The sequence below is a fragment of the Macrotis lagotis genome, chromosome 4 (genome assembly GCF_037893015.1).
Source record: "Macrotis lagotis isolate mMagLag1 chromosome 4, bilby.v1.9.chrom.fasta, whole genome shotgun sequence".
Classification (NCBI taxonomy): domain Eukaryota; kingdom Metazoa; phylum Chordata; class Mammalia; order Peramelemorphia; family Peramelidae; genus Macrotis; species Macrotis lagotis.
The window spans coordinates 224,010,528-224,033,524 of record NC_133661.1 but is presented as its reverse complement, the minus strand read 5'-3'; the positions used below and the strand labels follow the sequence as shown (position 1 = coordinate 224,033,524).

Sequence of the window (22,997 nt, the reverse complement as noted above, 5' to 3'; positions counted from 1 at the left end):
AAATTACTGCCTCAGATAACTGAATTTACTGAATAGCTGCTAGACTTCATCTAGGCAGATGTTCTTAAATTCCTATTGTTCCAGATAAATTAATTCTATAAATGAATTTTTCTACATATTCAATCCAAAAAATATACAAAGGCAGATAATATAAGTTTTAAAAAATCAATAAATTTAAACATTAAAACTCAACCATAGAAGAGCTTCAGATCTCAAAATTCTATTCTCCAGCTAGTATCATCTTCATAAAAATGATAGTTACTGGGGATTAGGAACTCTCCCTATTTCTATATGAGGCTGGAAAAGTACTTTTCTTAGTTCCATATGCAAGTAGATACTTAATAAATGCTTCTGATGGTGAAGATATATATGGTGGTAATCTATGGTAATCATATGAATTAATTAGTTTTACTAGTAAATGAGTTTATCAATTCAATATTTTCTCCATCACAGTTTTCTTAAAATATATCCAAATTGGAAATCTGTCCAGGATTTTCAGGTTCCTTTCATAAAATAAATGAAAGGAAAACAACCCCCAAAAAAGTTTTCATCTTTTTAATGCTTCAGTTTTAAAAAGGATATTTTATCCAGTTATCAGACATACTCTCTTGATGAAACAGAGTAATTAGATATAGAACTACAAATAGAACTAACATTCTTCATCCACTGTTGAGGGTATAAGTGGTTGTTAAATCTAAGAAATGATTTCTTAGATGCTCTTTACTTTGTTTCACAGTTGTAATTAAAATGATTCCACTAAAACAATGGGAAGTTACATGGGCCTTTAGAATAAAGGATTTGATTTCTCAAGACCTTCTTATTTTTGAGGGTAGACCCAGTGAAGACTAACTATAGCATGTTGTTATCAAAGGGGGATAAAAGGAAAATCTAGCAGAGGAAATGACATTAAATGTGATTGGGATTCTTCCTATTTTTCAAAATTGTTTTTTCATACAAAAAGAAGTGTTCCAGACCAATACCCTAATGGGCTATGGAATATAGGAACTGGATTGATTCAGCACAGCTTCGAAAGGAGCACTGAAGTTAGTGGGTATAAATTAAAGACAGATTTCAAACATAAATAAGGAATAACTTCTGATAATTAGAGTAGTAGAAAATGGAATGATTGCCTCCAAAAGTAGGCAAATTTCTTGTTCATTGGTGTCTTCAAATGGAGACTAGAGAACAATAGACCAAGGATCAATATTTATAGCAAGTGAGTCAAATTCAATCTTTTTTTTAACAGTCCTCAAGTTAAAAATTATTTTAACATTTTTAAAATACAAGTTATTTCATGTCCTTTAATATAGGCAGTAATAAAATGATTCAGAAATTGACTTTAGTCATTCTAATACCTTAGACCCCTCATCCAGAGAGGTAAGTCATTCCTAAATTAGGGATTAGAAGAGTCCTCTGAGGTTCCTTCCAAAGCTGGGATTCTATGAAGCTGTGATTATACTTGGTTAAATTTCCAATATGTTTTACCTTAACTTTACCACCTGTGAACTTGGGACCACATGAACAAGAGTCTTACAGATAGAGAAGACAAAGATAAACTGTATACCAATATATACCACCATTATATCACTCTATACCAATAAGATCATAATTTGATTGGAGTATTATTTCACATAATACAAGGTCATTATAGAAAAAAATCTAAGGTCAAACAAAATGAAAGCATGTGGAATGACTTATACAACCACTCTAAATTGCTTTCATTTCTTTTTTTTTTTACTAAAATACCTAGGCTGAAACAAAAACCCAATTTAATTTCCAGTTATCATTTGTCTTACATACAACCTGAGGGAATTTTGGGGGGGGGGGGCGGAAGGAGAATGGCAATCTTGTATGCAATTCTAAGCAACATTTTTCTACAACCTTTTTTGAATTTGCAATATTTATGACACCTATAGAACAAGCTACCATAACTACTATTTCTACAGCAAATTGGATGGAGTTTCACTTTAATAAGAGGTCATACTCAACTATAATTATTTTTCAGGCTAATCAAATATTAGCAAACAAATTAGTATCAATATGGCCCACTGACTTCCCAAGATGCCAAACAATAATATGGTATATTAAGCTTAATCAAAGAAACAAGATATTAAGAAAATACACTTCCAGATATGGACTAAATTTTGACTGATGTACCAGGTGATGACATGAGACCAATGTGATGAATGAAATGATTATATTTCATTTCCTGAAGCCAATGGAAATCTTACTTGATATAGAAGAATGACTACTTGTTTCGGGCATGCCTGCTTCTAAAGTTGGTGCAGACGAAGATTCCCTGGGCATTTCCAAAGTTGAAAGTCCTTTAGCAGAAGGATCTATAAAAAGAAATGCTATTTAAAACTTCAAAAAATGGATTAAAGGGAAAAGTCCAAGAACATTTTTCACTCTTTTCTTTCCCTTTACCACTCTCTTCTTTCTATATTTTCAGAAACTCTCAATTTTTCATTATGTCTTCTGGTGATGGGACTAGAAGTCACCTTTGGTATCTATGAACCTATCCCTGGAGAAACAGCCTAGAGAAGAGTTCCAAGACAGAGATTCTGCATTCTGTTCAGTGTTGAGTGTTTGGTGATTCAGCCTGAAATTCTGAATAAATCAATTTAAACTTTATGACATTCTTCATCTAACAGCATCTTAAAATAACAGAGCTGGAAGGGATCTTAGATAATCTCATCTAATCTAACCTCTTCGCTGTATAGAGGACTAGAAGGGTGAAAGGATTTTTCCAAATAAATTTAAGGCTTGTATTTATTACTTCATTACTTAGGCAAGCGGTAAGATACCCCTATTTCTTGTTCTAAGGTTAAAAGTGTTTTCTCATTTTCTTCTCACTTGCCCAGCATCAATTGAAAATCAATTTGGTTTGTTCATTTACGTTATTATTGAAGCATCTAAAAGTTTTGTTTTTATTTTAACCATTTAGATTGAAATTTTTCTAAAAGGTGCTACATACTTTCCAACTTTCTTAAACTGAAGATACAAAAGCATGAATTTAATCTTTTATTAAGTAGAGCTCATCATAATTACAAAATATATGTAATATATTCACAGGGTCAATTGAGGTAAAACAGAATGGTTTCCCCCTATGGTAAACAGCTCTAGGTTTCTATGGTTTTTCCAATTTTTATAGGGGAAAAAACTTACTTTTTAATCTGGAAAATTAGTAGTTCTCAGCTAAATCCCAAAAATTAAGAGGATTTTAGATAAGCAATTTATATATAATTGAATTAAATTTTTTTCCAAGTTTATATACTTCCTTTCTATACCCTAACAGATTATCAATGATACTTCTTGTTTTTATCAGTATACCTAGGTCTAAGAGATACTTCCTCAAACTTCTGTCTTTCCTCAAACATTTTTAATTACCTTTATATTAGGATACCACCCACAGGTAAACTTCATAAACTCCAAATATGGACTTTGTGCTATCCATGCATGCTGCTCAAAGGATTCTTCTATTTTCTTACTGGTTTTCCACTATACCTTGGTTGGCCTCCACTTCCTGAGATATTATATTACAAAATTTCCTAAGAATTTCCTAGTTGTTCAAACCACTAATATAATATAAGAACAAAGTATAATGTAATAACAGCTAAATGACTATGGTCATTAAAATAACATGAGGATAAATGGCAAAGATCAACTGGAAGTAGAGTTCAGGAAAGCTGGATAGAAGTCCCAACTTAGCCATTTACTAGTTGCATGACCTTGGGCAAGTTGCTCAGATTTTCTGTTTCAGTTTTTCCAGCTTTGAAAGGAGGGGAAAAACCAGACTCAAATACCCCCTTCTAATGCTTAGTATCTGTGTCACCTTGAGCAATTACTTGACCTCTGAAATCTCTTTCATTTTATTAGATCTATGATCCTATGATTCTTCCGATACTAATGGTACATGAGAAATAGCGAGTCAGTATAAAAAAGTACCTTCCTCCAATCCCAAATAAAGAACAATTCTTTTCCTGATTGCTCTCAAAAGTGATTTTCTTAACTACCTTTTCCCCAGTCTTCTACTTTAGGATCAATATTCCTCTTGTACTCATTCTTTTCAGTATGTTCTTGCTATTCACTTCAGTAAAGTACAAAACTGCCAATGAGTTCAATAACAGAATGGTTAAAAGTCACATTTTTTTCAATTCCTCAATTATATTTGTGGTTCTAAAATTTTTTTACTGCAGTTCTCATCTTAAAAGAAAAGTTTTATTTGATGGAGGTAATCTTAAGCATATTACTGAGAGGATGTGAGATGTAATGAATAAAAAACTAGTCTCAGAATCAAAAGGTCCTAAATTCAAGACCTTCCACTAATACATAATTGCTGTGTGACCCTAGGAAAGTCTCTGAATCTTTCCCCAAGCAACTCTGTAATTATAAGTTGCTATAGGTTGCTAATCTGCATTTATAAAGGATAGGAGTTCCCTACTCTGATAAAATCACAGATCCAGACTCAAAAAAAAAAGTAATATCCATTAGGGCACCAAGTTACTTTTGGCCAATTATTTTTACTCTGCTTCTTTCTTTTTGTTTATTCATTACTTCCTCTTTTACAGAGAATGGGATAATTGATATTATCAAAAATGGTTTCTGCAAGGCCTTGAGCATATCAAGAATCTAAGTCTCAGTATTTTTATCTGTAAAAGGAAAAAGTCCCTTGCAACTCTAACATTTCTGTCTCACTCACATAGTTTATGATCACATACTCTAATGATTTTTCTAACACAAACATTTTACATGCTATGTCCTAATACTTTGCATATGTATTCAGGTATCTTCCAGCTAATATTCTATTAATTTATTTTACTAGTCTATAAGAACAACGAAGTCCTCTGGTTTCAATATAGCAGATTTTTTTCTTTTATGGATGAAATAACTAACAATATGGTCTGATTTCCCAACTCTTAATTCCTGGTGGGGGGGGTGAAGAAGGCAGGGGGGAATAGAAGGGTTATTAGGATAGAGATGACACCTTACATACAATGCCAACATTATGTAGGCACCACATCCCCTTACACTAGGTGTGCAACTAAGAAGGAGGAAGCTATCATTAAAAAAGACAATAATTCTCTAGTTGCAATATTAAGTCTCGCTCTAAGCTGACAAAAGCTAACCTTATTTAAAAGTCTCCATAGCCTTTCCTGTAGATGCCATCTCTAAATTTATTTAGTTAGCAATTGCTGATTATCTATAATCTACAGTGGAATAGAAGTTAGAGGATTTAGATTCTAATGCTGATTCTGCTATGAAATAACTAAGTGACCTAGCTTGGGCTAATCACTTGATCTCTCTGAGCCTGCTTTCCCACCTGCTAACATGAGGGAGTTGGAACAGATGCTATCCAAGATCTCCAATAGCTGTAATTTCCATGATTCTCTATGACAGTATCTAGCATCCTACAGAGAAGGAAGGGAAGACTAGTAAAACATTGTTAACAAAGGAGACAAATACCTAGATGTCATATATTTTTATAGGATATTGGAAAAGTCTATTAGATTTAGACCTAAAATACCTGGCTTCTAGCTCTTTACAGGGCTCTAGGTAAGTGATTTAACCTCTTTATACCTTTGTATGCCTATTTGTAAAATAAGATTCCAGGGTAGAATAGATAATATTGCTAAAATCCTTTCCAGCTCTAACGTTCTATAACTATGGTTTTTGGAAATAATCAGTCTTATTTCTTCTAGTAAACTGTAGCTTTCTAGATACAAACTAAAGCAATAGAGAGAGGCAAACACCTGAAATATTTTAAATCCATTGGTACCTGAACTATTACCTTGATATGCTTAGAAACTCTGCTTCCTAGAGTTAAAATGGCATTAAAAATGCCATTCAAGTAGAGAACTTAGTATTATGCCCATATATGTCACCATCAAATTATATTTACTAAGTACTCATATGCTTCCAGATCTATATATAAGAATCTTGACCTCTATGAATTACCTTAGTAGTAACTAATGATATTTGGATTCCTAAGAGCTGAGAATTTCTAAAAAGCTAAATATGTAATCAACTGTGGACTCTAATTGAGTATATAGTCAACTCTCAATAATGCAAGGCCTTTTCATCTGATCCATGACCTATCCAAGGCCCTTCATTTCTGTTCCTCCTTTTGTAGTGGCCGAACAAAAAAGGATGGAGGTCTATTTTGCTTCTTGGAGCAGCTCTTGCGAGGAAGAAAAGCAAAACAACTGGCTCAGAACAAAGCTTTAGAAATTTTACTTCTCTCCTATAAACACGGATAATCAAGAGTTGACTGTAAGGCTTAGGAGACAACAAAGACTGTGACATGTAGGCAGCCAGTAAAACCACATCTGAGTCCAACATGCTATGTGGAGCAGGAGGGAGTCAGGGTGGTTTCTGAAGCAATTATAATGTCAGAAACTGACATTATAAGAATAGAGTTGGATGCATATTCAGGGCCAGATTTCTATCACAGTTGCACAAACTTCAGGGAAAGACTAGTGAGTGAGTGCATGTGGGGTTATGGAGGAGGAAGATAAATGTGCTTACCTGATTCCTTCTGTTCTCCCAGTTTGTCTAGAATGTTGAAGGAAATGTCCAGGTACTCTCTCTGGATAGCACTGACCGCAATCTTCCTCTGCTTCCTTTGCCTAGGCACGATCTGGATCTTAAACTCAGACTCCTCGGTTCCATCCTCTCCTCCCTTTTGCTCGGCATTCTGCTCTGTGTCAGATTCAGCACTAGCATCAGGTTTTTCACTTTCAGACTGACTCTCAGCATCTTCAGGAACTTTAAGGAGGACTGTTTTGGGACATGAACTTGAGCTTTGCCCACCTTCCTTTTCTTCCTCCAAACTAAGCTCTGTGCTATCATCAATTGACATCTCAGGAAGGGCAAAAGATTTCTGCAGAAGATCTCGCTTCTGTTTCAGGGTGAGAGGGCTACCACAGGAAAAGTCTTGAAGTGCCTCTAGTTTTGACAATTCTTCACTGTCTTTTGGTTCTTCAGAAAGCTGAGGAGGGGTTTCCTTTTTCCTCGATGACTGACTATTTCTTCTGTCCTTAGAAATAAAATCTTTAGAGCAATCTTCTACTACACTAACTTGCACAAGAGGAGTTGTGCTTAAACTGAGAGCAGAGGGCCCAGGGGGAGTGGAAGGAAAGGACAGAGTATTTTTACTAGAGACACCCTCAGTACCTTGTTCCATTGTTTCCTCCTCTTCATCACTTTCCACTATTCGGAGAGGAGGAAGAGGTTCAAAGACAAGAGAGTCACTATCTGATGTAGAGAGGATAGAGCATTTTTCATGCCCTGATGTGGAATCTGATGACAAATCAATAAGATCTAAATCTTCTTTAGGAGTAGAAGGTTTTTCTGGAGAATCAACTTTCATCTCAAACGTTTCCATGCAGTTTAATCTGACTTCTGGTATTACTGGCCTTCGGGTTTCTTGAAAACCTTCTACAATGGGGTTCTCAGGGATTTCTGTATTGTCCAGTCTGGTAGAAGAATTCTGTCTGGGTCTTCCATAATCATTTTGTCTATGTATGATGTAAGCAGCATGGGAAGATGGCTTATCTATATCGCACCGGTCTATGCAGGACTTCCTACGATGCTCATCTAATGTAAACAACAGGGAGTCTGCATTCCCTATATCAAGAGATTTTTGTTTTAAAGAGCGCAGCTTTTTTTTCTGAATGCTTTCTTCTCTCACACAGCGTAGAATGCTGTCTTGAAATGCACCCGTTTCTCTATATTCAGCCAGTTCTATTTCACCTGATTAAAACAGAAAAAGCTAGTACTATTTTACTTGACGATTTCATTTTTTCCCCTCATGCTCCAGCATATAATTGGCATAAACCATAATCCACAATCCCAGCACCACCAGTGGGGAAAACTAACTTTCTGGGCAAGTTCTTAGCAAGGCTTTCTAATTGCAAGAACCATATCAGAACTGTGCCATGGGAGAACCAAAATGGCCGTCTAAGGTCTGTTTTTGCAGACAATTAGGTTTCCAAATAATTCCTCAGCTCTGTTCAGTTGGGCCCTAGATGGGGTTTGTTTGGCTGAATCAGATCTAAGGAACTGTATTCAGGTTGTGTGGAAGAGAAGCAAACATTTTGCAACAAATCAAATTAAGCAATGGCCCTCTGAGACAATCATGACAATTAATGATGTATCTGTCAATTCTCGTATATATATAAATGTTTCTATATATATACTGTTTGTGCATACATATATATCAAAATCAATAGTATTAAAAAAAGTATAATAACATAATCAAATTAAGTTTTAGCCTAAAACAAACAGTAGAGTACAACATTTCTGCATAAAATTACTAAGATAAAAAAATCATACTTCTCTGCACATTCATCTCAACCGGTTGATATTTCACCATTTTGCTGCCGCCTATCCTTTTCAATCTTGCAAAAAAAGTTTGAGACTCCTTATTGCAGGGTCCAGTAGGTGTATCATGAATATCAGATTCATCAAAAACACTATCTTCCTCTAATTGGGGAGAGAAAGTCATAATTACACTTAAGAGACTCCATCATCTCTTAGGCTGTGTCTACACTAGTGTTTCCATCAAAGCATTTATGGAATAAAGTTATGAGGAAGGTAACTACACCAACCTAGTTCAAGTCATGGCTCATTACTGTTCCCAGATTTCAAATTTTCCAACAATGCAGTTTAGCAAACCATGAAGAGGCTGCCCATCATACTTCATGCTTTGGCATCATTTCCAGAATATAGATCTCACTACCCCAACATGGCCAAATGGGGAAAGGGAGTTGTTAAAATGCTCTTAAAACTGAATAATACTTTTCTGGTTAAAGCCAATTTATTTGCTTTTTTGTTTTATATGGGTTTTTTAATATTTTTGGACAAAAGGAAATTAAACTCAACAAGACCATGTTAGAATGTATAATTTTTTTTTAAATTCTGGGTGTTTTTAAGACTAGTATAGACACAGCCTAGCACTACATGCACCTTTAACTTTGTAAATGCAAAATACTGTACTCTACATTTGATAATGAAACACACAACACAGAAAAAGCTTATAAAAGCCATTTGTTATCTCAAAAGCTCCACAAATGATTATGGACTGAAAGAGTAAATCAACAAAAACAAAAAACAAAAAAAATTTCTCCTACTACAATTAAGATTCTTCCTCTGTGGTATTCATCATATGTTAATGTAATTAACTTCTTGAAATTCCAGAAAAGCATTTTAGTCCTAAGGGTCAGTGCTCCTGTGCATGCTCACACACACACACACACACACACACACACACACACACACACACACACATACACACACCACACGCACATATACACCCTGCATGCTATGTTATTTGTTCTGGTCCTTGTCTAGGTTTCAAGTCCTCTTTTGGATAGGTCCTATGAGAACACTTTTAAATCACAGATAGGGCAGAGGCAAATTAATGATGAAAACAGAAAAGAACCAGAGAATTCTTTCAGAAAATCCACTTTCTTCCATATTTTTTTTATGCCCAAAAGACAACAAATGAGCAAGGGGAAAAAACCACTAACAGGCATCAAACACCATGATTAACAAAAATGGCATTCTAGTTTTACTCATCTGGATATATATGCCTCAAATATAATTCTTTAGGCTTATTCTCAATGAAATGATAATGTTTGGGCTTTATTTAGTACAGCCTGGCTTCTGGGTCTATTCCTTGAATCCCAGGTGGGTTATGATTTTTTTACCTTTTGAGTACATACTAGTAAGGGAAAAAAATAACTGCACTTTAGGTGTCATTCTTACCCTACCTAGCTTCCACAAGTGAATTTGACATCAAACAGAATCCATTGATAACATTATATATGCTGAATTTTTTTATCCAAATGAAAAATAAATGTTTTTGATGAATTTGCCTTTGGAATTAAGTCCCAATTGCTGAGTTGCAGAAACAGATAATTGCTACTGTCATTGCTCAATGAAAAGACATTATAACCAAATATATTTTTATGTGACAATACCAGTTATGTTGATTCTACATCTTAGCTCTCCATTAGGAAAAGAAAAATTCAGGGAGTATATGATTCTCTTTGGAGTCTACTCCCAGAGTTTGAAAATATCATTCATTAAGGTGCTGAAGGAATCGAAACCTATGTCCACAATCCCTGTCCCAAACCAGGAGCTAAAATCAATCTCTAATCAATCTGATCTATGAAGCATCTCACAAGTTAGAGAAAATCAGGGACCAAACCAGAGGGTTATGACTACTTCAGGGCCCTTGGACTCCACTCAACAGTCAATCTAGAACTTTCAATTGTCCTAGAATCAAGCAGACATCCTCTAAATTCAGTATATAAAGAACTATTACCACAAGGTGATGTAACAGTTCTTGGTTCAATTAAGACTACATCTGTACCCCTAAAGTTCATTAAAACATCAAATAGCTACAAATAGGTCAGATAAAGTGTTTAGCATTTACTGTGAGAAAATGCCTCTGCTCTTCAATCTGCCCTCATGAGAATATTTCTGATATTAATTTGTTCCTTTTAAGATTTACTTTTATTGTCTCATTCCAAGAAAACCAATTACCTAATAAAATGCTTACTAATACAAGTTCGTTATAATTGCTTAAGATGTTTGGAATAAACTCCCTCATGAGACAGCAAATAGAATTACATATATCAAATGTTTTGCAAACCTTAAAGCATTAGCTATTATTGTGAACAGAATCTTGATTCACCGATGCAGACCATTTATTATTGGCAGATGACAGACAACGGGAGATGTTTACAAGTCTAGAATCCATTTAAATTATGCTTCTGATTTCAGAAACAAACTTGAGAATTTCAAAATGATACATCCTTAGTGTGCTGGAAAAAAACAATATTTTTGGTTGTATGCCCAAGAAAGAAATTTACTAATGGTTTTGAAAAGGTTTCCAAAGGTTTCTTCACTAAATATCAGATTATTCATAGAGAACAATACCATTCATGTCAAAAGCAACTGGTAATTTCCCTTCAAGGAGCATCTTAAAAACTAAAAAGCAATGTTAGGAGAGAAAGTTTTAAAAAGAAATGAAGGATCAATATATAGCTTGACTCTAAAAGATCCACTCTCTCCTAAACATATCATGTAAGGTGTATTAACTAGAATAGAGGGTAAAATTCAGATGATGAAATTACCTTTTTCTTTTTCACTGTATCTGCTGATGTTACTGTTGTCACTGTACAAAGGTCCTGCAGTAGCGTGGGGTCTACAGCTGTGATACTGTGCATTGAGAGTATTGACTGTTATGTGGATCAGATGCAACATGACCTTGCTGATATCACAATCTCGGTATGGATACTGCACAATAAAATAAAACATATTATAAATACAAATCTATGAAACATTTCACAATAATGTTATTAATTCATTTATTCAGCAAATATTTAGTGATTGCTTACTATATCCAATGCATTATCCTAGGAGGTAGGTGTACAATGCCAAAAGTAAAGCAAATCCCTTCCCTCCAGGTACTTGCAATCTACTGAGGGGATACAATAAGTAATCATATAAATACAAAATAATATAAAGTAATTTCAAGAGGTAGAGAGAGAAAGTACTAATAAATGGAGAAATCAGATGGCTGGTAGGAGGTAGCAACTGAGCTATGCTTTAAAGGAAAATAATAGTACTACCAGGCAAGAGTGAGGAGAGAGCACAATTGAAAAGTGCAAAGACACTAATACAAATCAAAGAAGTGAGTCTTGGAACATGTGTAGAAAAGCTATCAGGTCTGTTTGACTAGAGCAGATTATGCACGAATGGGATTTATAGGAAATAAAACTGGAAGAGAAGATAAAAGAACTGTGAGAAAAAAAGTTTACAATCTAGTATAGAGATATGAAATAAAAATAAATAAATAAATGAAATAAGCAATATTACATGTAAAGTTGCTTGAAGTCACAGAACAGACTAGTCTAGTGCAACCCAGGAATATTCTATATTATAGTCTAAGGTTTATTTAAAGATCTATTTTAAACTCTGGTGGTCTTAATTTTGGCTACCTTGGAATGAATTTCAATTTATAATAGAATCTATGAATCTAACTTGCCCCTCTAATATTGCAGAATGGCTGCCCAAGTACTATGCTAAAACTAGATTCCCTAAAAGGACCATTGTGCACAGAATGTAAAAATAACAAAGGTATCTCACCTTATAAAGAATAACAAGTAAAGCCTTCAACCACATCTGCCGAATATGAGGCTTCAGGGACCATAGGGAGCAACGAGGTGGCTGTTGAAAGTAATGTCGCAGCTGAGGACAAGAGCAGTACTTAAGCACTTGAACCACTAAAGGAAGAAGATGTTTTCCCAGATTGATGTTATAATCCATCACCTGAAATAGATATGAATTGAACAATGAAAGCCAACAGAAGCATTAACACTTCCCCTCCCTCTTCTCTCCACCTTGTTGGTACCCTCACTGTCATATTTCCTTCACTAAGTACCGATTCAACATCTAGAACTCCAGAAGTAAATATTTTCAGGAGACAAAAATGTAAATGCAGTTTGCCCTGATGTGGTTTATACTCTTTAATAAGAAGACAAGGAACAAACACATCCAACTACAATACAAGGGAGAATGTTCCAGTGCTCCAAGAGATGTAATTTTCACTCCTTTCATGAAGTCTTCTCTAACCACACCTAACCACAGTTGTCTCTTACCCATGAATGACTTGCACTAGTTATCTATATTCCTCACATCATCATAAAGTCATGGCATCTCAGAATTGGAAGATCATCTTCCTATGGGGTCATTTTACCCATCTAATTATCTGACTTCTATAACTTCCCAAGTCAATGGTGAGAGACAGTGTGCTGTAGGAAAAAGTATAGAGGAAAGAGATTCTGAACCTAACCTGGCTCTGAATGAAAGGCAGCATGTAGTGTATGGAGAATTGGACCTTGGAGTTCTACATCTGATATAAACTGGTTTTATTTAACTTTTTAGTGCTCCAGGCAAATCTATCTAATATGCATGGGTAAGAGCAATTCTTTACTGGAAGCTCCCTACACTGATTAAATCATGATCCAGATATTTGAAATAAATTCTTAAAAAAAAAAAATATATATATATATATATAAATATAATGGACTATTATATATTACCAATATGTTAATATATTTGCATGTCTATCAATATATGTATTTGACATATGAAGTAAGAGGCCATTCACCTTATTCATCTTTATATTATACCTAGTACACATATATATGTATATATTATACATAATAATAAATAAATATTTAATGGAGGGAGAGGTAAATGTATAGGTGAATGAATGAATGAATGATTTACAAAGGACAAAGAACATGAGTATTCTCAATGTTAACCAGAAAGATGGAGGGGGGAAAAAACCTCAGTTAAATGTGCCCAATGTCAAACAAAAGATTATCTACAAGGCTATCATTTATATGAAATCATTAGAGATTTCAGTTCAAGGTCTGCCTTTGGCATGTAAAATTGCTCACTAACTACTACTATATGAATTGATCGATCAGCATCATCAAAAGTAATTTTAGGAAATAGTTAATTGTATTAACTATAGTATAAAATGTAGTAGAAAACTATGTTGGTGCTAAACAAGAATTACACTGACCAGGATTTTATAGAGGGAAGTTCTGTCTGGTACTGCAATAACTGTCCAAACACCTAGCACACAATGATCAAAAGTTACTTAAATCTCTGAGATTCTGTGATTTTACAGTTTTAGAGTTCATAGATTTCATATAAATGCATGTGTGAGTACATGTATACATATACATGTATGTATATATATATATATATATATATATATATATATATATATGCTTGAATACTTCTAGCAATAGGGAATTAATATAGCCATTCATTAAAATCTTACAATCATGCTTACAAAAATGTTTACAATAATAGAGAACTTCAGTGATATATCACAAGGTAAGAGATTATAAGTATTTTATTATATCTTATACTGACTCTACTAACCAAAAGAAAATCCAAAGGAAAACTTAAAAAAATAATTATAGAAGAAAGATAAGAACTATTGAATTTCCTATTGCCTAATTTCTTTCCATCCCTGTACAATTGCTGCCTATTACAGTTGTATGTTTTAGGGCTATAAGTATATGAAGAAGTTGAATCCTCAGTTCCCAATTTGAAACTTGGTGAGTTAAAGCAGACTAGTCATGTATTAATTAAGAACTATATCTTCCACTGGGACTTATTCAGTCCCATATCTTTTACACTAGTTTTAAAGGAAATGGGTTTTTTTAAACTATGAAATGCTACATAAATGTGAATTTCACACAACGCCCCACATAGAGTAGATGGTTAAAAATGTTTGCTGAGGGGCAGCTAGGTGGTGCAGTGGATAGAGCACCGGCCCTGGAGTCAGGAGTACCTGAGTTCAAATCTGGCCTCAAACACTTAATAATTACCTAGCTATGTGGCCTTGAGCAAGCCACTTAACCCCACTGCCTTGCAAAAAAAAAAAACGTTTGCTGAATGAACTAGTATTGTTATAACCCAATGACACTTTATACATTTTAGAAACTGCTTATGCCAAATAGTCAGGATGTTGACTAATTCTAGAATGAAAATCATACTTACTTGTGCAATTCCAGCAATAAATGCATTGAAACAAGTCGAGAGGCGCATTTTTTGAGGGGCTATCATAAAGCATCCTTCTTGCTGGTCATAACCGAGTAAAACATACAAGTGCCGTTTGACTGTGTTAAAGGCCTTAGCACTACTGATGTCTGATTCCGCACTACTCTCATCTTTAGCCATAAACTTCATTAAAACTGTAATCAGCTGGTGGACTGTCTGATGATCAATGCCAGCATCCTCAGGGAGCAGGTCCTTTATCGTATTATCATTCTCAGGAGACTGTTGCCCTGTCAATATAAGAAATGCTATCAGTTAGGCTATGATAAGTTTTCATGATCTCTGATTTAGATTATTTCCATATTTTAAAATTTCAGTACTCAACAAGAAACATAAAGACATACTATGCCCAAGAAAGCAAAGCATTAGCTGGGGAGGGACAGACTCTTCTATCCTTTAAATAACACAGCAAATCAATCTTGTAATATCATGGCAGTGGTAATAAAAATAGGATATCAAGAGTGATAATGAGGTCATATAGCCATAAGCAAAACAAGAATTTAATGCCTTTTGTCTTTGGTTGAATTTTAAAGGGAATATTACTTTATAAAATTCTATAGTCTATAGTACAGGAAAAGTATCACTAAAGCAAGAGAACTTAATCTAGAATCTGAGAACCTTTTAAAAATATGTTTATAACAATATTTAAATACAATTAGTTTTCTTTATTATCCTTTGTATTGTGTTTTATGCATAAATATATCATTCTAAATATGGGGACTATAGACTTTATTAAACTGCCAAAGGAATACGTGACACATAAAAAAATGTTAAGAACTCCAGATCTAGAGTTTTTACAATAAATGTTTAAGAACAGCAACAAAAATACTCCACCAAAATCTAAGGAAGAAAAAAAGGACTAAGAAAAATATTCTTTAGCTAAATTATGGTATAGTTGCATATTTTTTAAAAAATTGAACACAGAGTTCAAAAAGACCTCAGAGGCCACTCTAGGCTAAATCATATATGAATAGAATTCCTTCTACTACATTTCTGACGGGGAATACACTACTTCCCAAGGCAATCCATTCTACATTTGTACATAAATCTGCTTCTTCATAACTTTATAACTTTGATGTAAAATAGTGCAGTGGAAAGAGAACTGAACTTAGAGTTGGTGCTCTTCAAACACTTCAAGACTTCAAGCACTTATAAACTATAACTTAGGCAAGTAATTTACCCTCTCCAGGCTACACTTTCTTTATCTATAAAATGAGACAATTGAATTCCATTACTCAAAGATCCCTTCTAGTTTTTAATCTTAGATCCCATGATACTAATATTAGCTTTTCTGTGAGTGACACCATAGGCCCATTCCATCTATTTTTATTCAATAAAATTGGCCGATTGGGAGACTATAGCATAATGAGAGTCCTGGATTGGCATCAAAAGGCATGAGTCTAAGTCTCAGCTTGTCTTCTTATTGACTATGTGACTTTAAATCACATTACCTCTCAGGACCTCCATTTTTTTATCCGTAAAATGAGAGGTTTAATCAGATGACCTTTAAAGTCCCTTCTAGAAGGTCTGACATTCTGTGATTCTGACATAAGAGAAAAGAACTGAATTTGCAGTCATAAGACTAGCTTCAAGTCCTGACTGAAAAATTCTAATTATCTATCCTTGGGCAAGTCCAAACCTGAATTTCCTCATTTGTAAAATGGCAATGAAAACATTTATGCTGTCTATGTCATAGATTTGTTGAAATTTATGAAAATATTTTGTAGCGTATAAAATGACTGGCTCAGTTTTATTAGCATTCACAGAAAAAAATGGAACATCTTATGAGAGATCTCAAAAGTAATACATTAGTTGCATGATTCTAATAGCAACTATACAGTCTTTCTTCTCTAAAACTAATAAGGATTCGATTTTATAGTTTAATAGAGAAACAAAACATGCTTAGGTTGGATATTCACCAAGTGAGAAAAATGGAAAAAGTCCTCAACACTTAGCTTCTCCTAAAACAAATAAGTTTTTTTACTTTCTTTAAGTCCTTTCATATATTTATTTTTTTAAAAAAAGAAAAATTTATAAATAACTCAAATTGACTGTCATTAACAGTGGTTTTCTCTCTAATTTTCAAAATCTAATCTGATATTAGGTGCCCTGTGTTCCTCTTCCCCCTGTGAAAAGCAGCTATAATACAATGAAATTTCAGCTAGGAGCAATGGACTTTTATCCACAGTTGTACTACTAACTTGCTGTTTGACCATTAACAAATCACTTTTCTTCTCTGGGCCTAGGGAGGAAACTCAACCAAAAGAGCTAGCTAATTTTTAAAATTGCTGCATCACATTATTGGGTCTGAGTTTCAGATTTTTTTTGGAAGCTAAAATGGGGCTGATTTCCTATATTCACGTTCTTCATTCTCATTCTAACTTATGCTCAGCTGCATCCTACCAAACATGATAAAAATCATCTATTGGCAACTCAAATAAAAAATATACAACACTTTCAGTCATTGAGAAACTTGTAATAAATACAATTTATATGCATATATATAAAATATATGTGTGCATTTAAATGTTTCCATTTAGAATGCAGGGTCCTTGAAATTAGGGATTGTTTGATTTAATGTATTGATATCCCCAGTGCTTATCAAGGTGCCAGGCACATAGTAGGTACTTAATAAATGATTGTTGAATGATAAGATTGACTCACAATATCTCACTTTTGAAGGAAAAAGCTTTAAATTAGATCTAATTAAAACTCATGCAGTCAAATTTAGAAAGAAAGCAAAACTGGGAAAAAGCTTTTACACCAAGTTTCTCTGAAAAAGGCCTCATTTCTCAAATATTTATGGAATTGAGTCAAATTTATAAAAATAAGAGTTATTCCCCAATTGATAAGTGATCAAAGACTGAATAGGCAGTTTTCAGAAGAAGAAATCAAAGCTATCAACAGTCATAAAAAATGCTCTAAATCACATTTGATTAAAGAAATTCAAATTTAAACAACATTGAAATATTACCTCTCACCTAACAGAGTGGCTAATGTGACAGAAAAGGAAAATGACAACTGCTGGGTGGGTATATAGAAAAATGGGAACACTAATTCACTCTTGGTGAAGTTGTGAATTAGTCTAAGCATTCTGGAGAAAAATTTAGAACTATGCCCAAAGGCATTAAACTGCATACCCTTTGATCAAGCACTACCAAAGAGATTAAAGTTCTGTACCCAGAGGTCAAATGAAAAGAAAAAGGATCAATATGTGTAAAAACAGCAGCTTTTTTATAGCAGCTCTTTTTGTCTCCTTGATTCCAGGTCCAAAGTTCTGTCAACCATACCACCTAGCTACCTCAAATTTTCAGTTATTATTTATATAAATAACATTACATACAGCCTGAATAAAAGATGTATACTTTTTTTATCTTATGATTAATTAACTCCTTTAACAAACTATATAGTACAAGAGCTAAAAATGAAAATAAATAAGCATATCATTCTAAGGCACTATGATAAAACTGAAAGGCAAAATGGCAAAAAGGAAAGAAAAACTTGAAATTTTAAGACCTGGGGTCAAATGGTGGTTGGCTGGACCAGTGACTGACCTAATAAAAGTTATTTTACTTTAAAGGGCCTCAGTTTCCTCATCTGTAAAATTGGGGATTAGACCAAATAGATTCTGAAATTCTCTGTTCTAACACTCTGTAGTTCTGGTAAAGTGAGAAGAGCACTAGACTTGGAGTCACAAATCCTGAATGATATATCCAGCAAAAGCTTTTGTTCAAAATGGACTTGCTGCTCATTTTTAGGGTGATATGGGGGACACAGTTATTTTTAATGTGATTTGTTTGGCAGACCCAGAAGACTTCTGATAGTTTTTTCAATGGCCAGGATTGCCCCCAAGATAGAGAATATGTTCTGATGGTTGGGCCATAAAAGGATGGAAACCTGTAAAAGATATAGATAGATAGATAGATAGATAGATAGATAGATAGATAGATAGATAGATAGATAGATAGAGATATAGATACAAATATATATATAAATGGATATATATATAGAGATGTAGCTATATATTTATACATATAATCAGGGAAAATGCTAAGACATCTTAGGGCAAAAGTACATGTAAGTTTACAGGTGTTCCACTACCACTTTCTGAATACAAGTCAGAGACTGGAGATATAGGAGAGTGGACCTTCCTAGCAGGAGATAGGAGATAGCAGGAGCATAAAACAAAAGTAGGAATATACTTGCCCCATAAGGGTAACACAGAACTTCTTGGACAATGTCCCTAAACTCCATCTTCCTATGAAGGGAGGGAGTGGATTTGTCTCTTAGGAAACAAGATCAAGTTTTCTAGCCAAAGAAGGTAGCAGAAAGACACTGGTTCAAGAATTTAGAAACCTGACCCTCTAGAGGGAAAAAAAAAAAAGATTTCTATATTTGTGTTACCCTTTGTAGAAAACGAATTGTATACATAGCCCCTGAGGCTAGAGAATAGCAAAAAAGACCCAAGATTTGCTTCTCTATGAGTAGATTACAATGGATGTGGACTGGTGTTCAGGGCAACTTTATATAATCCTGAGATGATCAAACATTCTTTTTTTTTTTTAAGGTTTTTGCAAGGCAAATGGCATTAAGTAGCTTGCCCAAGGCCACACAGCTAGGTAATTATTAAGTGTCTGAGACCGGATTTGAACCCAGGTATTCCTGACTCCAGGGCCGGTGCTTTATCCACTGCGCCACCTAGCCGCCCCCAAACATTCTTTGAGAAAGAATTAATGCTTTCCAAACACACATAAACATAGCCCTAAAATGTGGGTCAAAATTCTTAATAATAATTTCTCTTAATAAAAATAGATTTTTCCTGTAAAACAGTAATGGTGGGAATATTTGGCCCATGGGCCACATAAGCCCCACAAAATCATTTGGTCTGATGCTGCCAAGGCAACTGAGGGAGGGACTAGAAATTCAATAAATCTAGGAGTTTTTTTAGGGGTGAATTAAACAAATGTTTGATCAAATATAGCAGTCTACTTTTTACATTAATAATTTTGTATGACTCAAGAATGAAGTCATAAATATCCAAATGGCCCTTGGCAGAAAAAGGGTAGAACTTTTAGAAATATTCTATACTTAGAAATGTAGTGTAAATGTTCTATATTTAGAAATATAGTATAAATATTCTATATTTAGTATATGTATTAGAATTATTTGAAATGTAGTATAGTATTTATTCATAAGTCAGGACTACTCAAAGTGAGATTTTTCTCAGCAACTGATTTTAATTTGATTCCTAAGAACTATGGATTCTAAACATCATTAACCTTGAGTTGGAAAGGACTCCAATTCTTTAATTTTACACGTGGGGAAACTGATGTCCAGAAAAGCTACATGACCATGAGGCCCAAGCTCACAGAGGTAGTAACAGTACTAGAATTTGAACCCAGGTCCTCTGATTAAAATCCAGAATTCATCCCATGGTATCATGTTGGTTCTCAAATGGACTGACACATATAACCTATTACTGTCCTTCAAGACCATACTGCCTTTGGAAGCTTATGCTATAATTTACATTGACTACTTTACTGCTAATCATTTATTATAGATAAGACATCAGTTTAAAAACCTGGCCCTACCAAAACATTTAGCTTAAGCAGCAAATTAAAATATTTACTGCATAATTAAAAGGAACTCACTTTATTTCAGGCATAGTCATTAAGGCACGTACTCAAGAAACATGTTGATTACACTAGAAACAAGAACCAGGAAAGCTAAGATTAAAGCACTATGGTTTCATTGTAATTATTATTTAAAACTACCTCAGTCTAACTTGTGATTGTCCAGGTAAATCTCTGCTTCTCTTTTTTAAGCAGCTAATACCTGGCAAGTAATAATGATATAGTGAAGGATACTAAGAAATGGCTTTCTGAACTGACCCATTTTCCCACTCTCAGCAAGTTTTGTTCCATATGGCATAAATATATCCTTCAAAAGTTCCAACTTTCTATTGTCATTGTGAACAATAGAAATAGGTTGATAAATGAAAAATGACAAATGACAAATAAACTGATTCCAAGCCTTTTTCTATGTGATCATTTTAGGTGGGCTATTGCATTCTTGAAGCTTTCCTCAGTATCCAAAATCTTAAGGCATTATATATCTCCCAGAGATCTCCAGAACACTTCTAATTTTAGTTGGGTGTCAAGATAGAAACTGTTGAAAATAAATTAGATCTCCAGTTAAGCCTTAAGACTGCAAATGTGAGATGTAAAAGTGAGATAAATATCACACTGAAGAGGGACAGAATCTGCCCAAAGGTCTAATTGCAGGAGCAATCACTGCATTTCATGATCTCCTAATCAATAAGCATGGCATTGTAATACAGTGAGAATACAGTTGGCTTCAGAGGCATACAACTTCCAGATTCAATTCTGCCTCTGCTACTTATTACTGGTATGACATTGGGTAAGTCACACTACCCTTCTAGACCTCAATTTTCTCTTATGTAAATTGAGGTAAATGTTACCAGATGACCTATAAAATTTCTTCTATCTAAATACTTGGCTTTGACTTCATTTTATCACAAAAATCACATACACTTTTTATCATTTATTTTAAAATAGAAAATGCATTTTGGCTCATATTTACAATTTACAAATATGGACTTCGCAGATTGGTTTCTCCCTCTTCCTAACTGAGTTCAAAATGCATGATATTTTATGTCCCTTGTCCTAATGTAGAAAATGTAGAAAAAAGGCAAGGCAACAAAGCATAAAGAGAGGGGCCTCTGGAGTAGAGAGTAGGCTGGTCTTCACTTCTTGACTCCGATACCTCCAAATTGTAATTAGTAGCAACCACTATGCCTGTCTGAGCCTCAATTTTTACCCTCTATAAAAGGAGGGTATTGCTAACAATATCATATGTCATGAGGAAAGTGTTCCATGAACCTGTACAATTCTGTACAAGAATTTTTCAAATACCTTCTGATGCTTCTAAAAGATGAATGGACACAAGTCCTACACCATAATGCTGACCTATTGGACCTTGTCTAAGTAGCTCAGCTTCTCTGGAGCTCAGTTTCTTTATTTATAAAATGAAAAGGTTGTACTAAATTATATCTATGCCTTCTCCAGCTCTATATCCTGTGGTCCTGATTCTACAGAAGTCACTGAATACTTTTTATCACTATTCATTAACTGGAAAGCAGGGAACTGGAGTTGTCACAATTTTTGTAGTTCTTTTGGCATTCAGGTAAGTACCATTCCACACACAAACTTCAGCATTCTCCCTGTAACCCTGAGGATGCTGCCTGATATATTTGTATGGTACATTCTGAGGATGATAACTTGGTCATTCAATATTAATCATTCAAAAGAATGCTTCCTTTCTTCAAGAGACAGAAATGAGAAACTTTCAAGTGATTAAGAATGGGTCAATGGCTGACTTCTAGGTGGATGTGGAGGTAGTAATGAGGTGGATCAAATATGCAGGTCTTTTAAAAATGTAAATGAAATATATACTTTCCTAAAGCAGAGCTATATCACATGTGTCCTTAAATCTATACTCATGTGGATGTACATATGCATATATAGTCATAGGATGAAACAGTAGCTACATTGGCTCTCTTGGGAAAAGTGCACATCTGATAACATGACACTTCTTACTGGACCAAAAATCACTGGACAGCTGCTATGTTTCAAATCGAAGATGTTCCAACCTCAGGAGTTCAGGTAACCGAATTTCTGAGGAAGGAATATTTGGGGCTTAACAATCCCCTAATCATTCTTGGCCCAGTTAAAGACATTTTGCCCTTTATCTTGTCTACCTGAGCCAAATAATGTGCCCAATATGTTAATATAGCCCTTCAATATCCAAAATACCCACCTGGTGTTTGTTCAGGTGTCCCACCGAGAGCTGGAGCAGACTGCTCATGCCTGGTCAACCTCACAGCTTAAAAATCAACAACAACTCTATTTAAATATGCATTAAAGACAACTTGAACCTAGAAAATATACTCAATGCTAATAATGCTACACTGGACAGTAAGGACAAGTTCATTCTTCCTATTCATCAGTAACATCGAATAGGGGGTGTCTATGCAAGGCTATTATGCAGCTATTAGAATGGTATCTCTGAGCTTCACAAGAACAAGAAATCTGGCTTCTAGCCTCATTGCCAATTGTCATAGGCATTATTCCACAAGGAAACAATTTGGGAGGGGGTACCTTAGAACTAGTTTGTAAGGTTGTGAAATTGCTTTTTGAAAAAAAAAGTTGTTAGAGAGAAATGAAATGAGATCATTGATCTCAGTTGTTGGTTTTGTAAAATCCAAATCAATTTCACCTGAATTCATTATAAAGGTCTAGCATCCCTGGGGTTTAGGC

At 34.4% G+C, this 22,997-nt stretch overlaps 1 protein-coding gene across 17 annotated transcripts in view; it reads right to left on the bottom strand.

The window, feature by feature from the left end:
• The window catches only part of UNC79 (unc-79 homolog, NALCN channel complex subunit), a 364,853-nt gene that overhangs the window by 94,417 nt on the left and 247,439 nt on the right, over positions 1-22,997 (bottom strand). For 11 of the 17 annotated variants that reach the window (XM_074235468.1, XM_074235454.1, XM_074235458.1 and 8 more), the window contains exons 27-33: positions 22,498-22,563; positions 14,602-14,888; positions 12,163-12,345; positions 11,148-11,310; positions 8,338-8,487; positions 6,529-7,755; positions 2,232-2,339 (exon numbers count right to left, since the gene is read on the bottom strand). In XM_074235468.1, coding sequence (XP_074091569.1) covers positions 2,232-2,339; positions 6,529-7,755; positions 8,338-8,487; positions 11,148-11,310; positions 12,163-12,345; positions 14,602-14,888; positions 22,498-22,563 — 2,184 coding nt within the window. The remainder of the gene's footprint in view (positions 1-2,231; positions 2,340-6,528; positions 7,756-8,337; positions 8,488-11,147; positions 11,311-12,162; positions 12,346-14,601; positions 14,889-22,497; positions 22,564-22,997) is intronic. The other 6 variants (XM_074235456.1, XM_074235464.1, XM_074235466.1 and 3 more) reach the window with 4 other exon arrangements.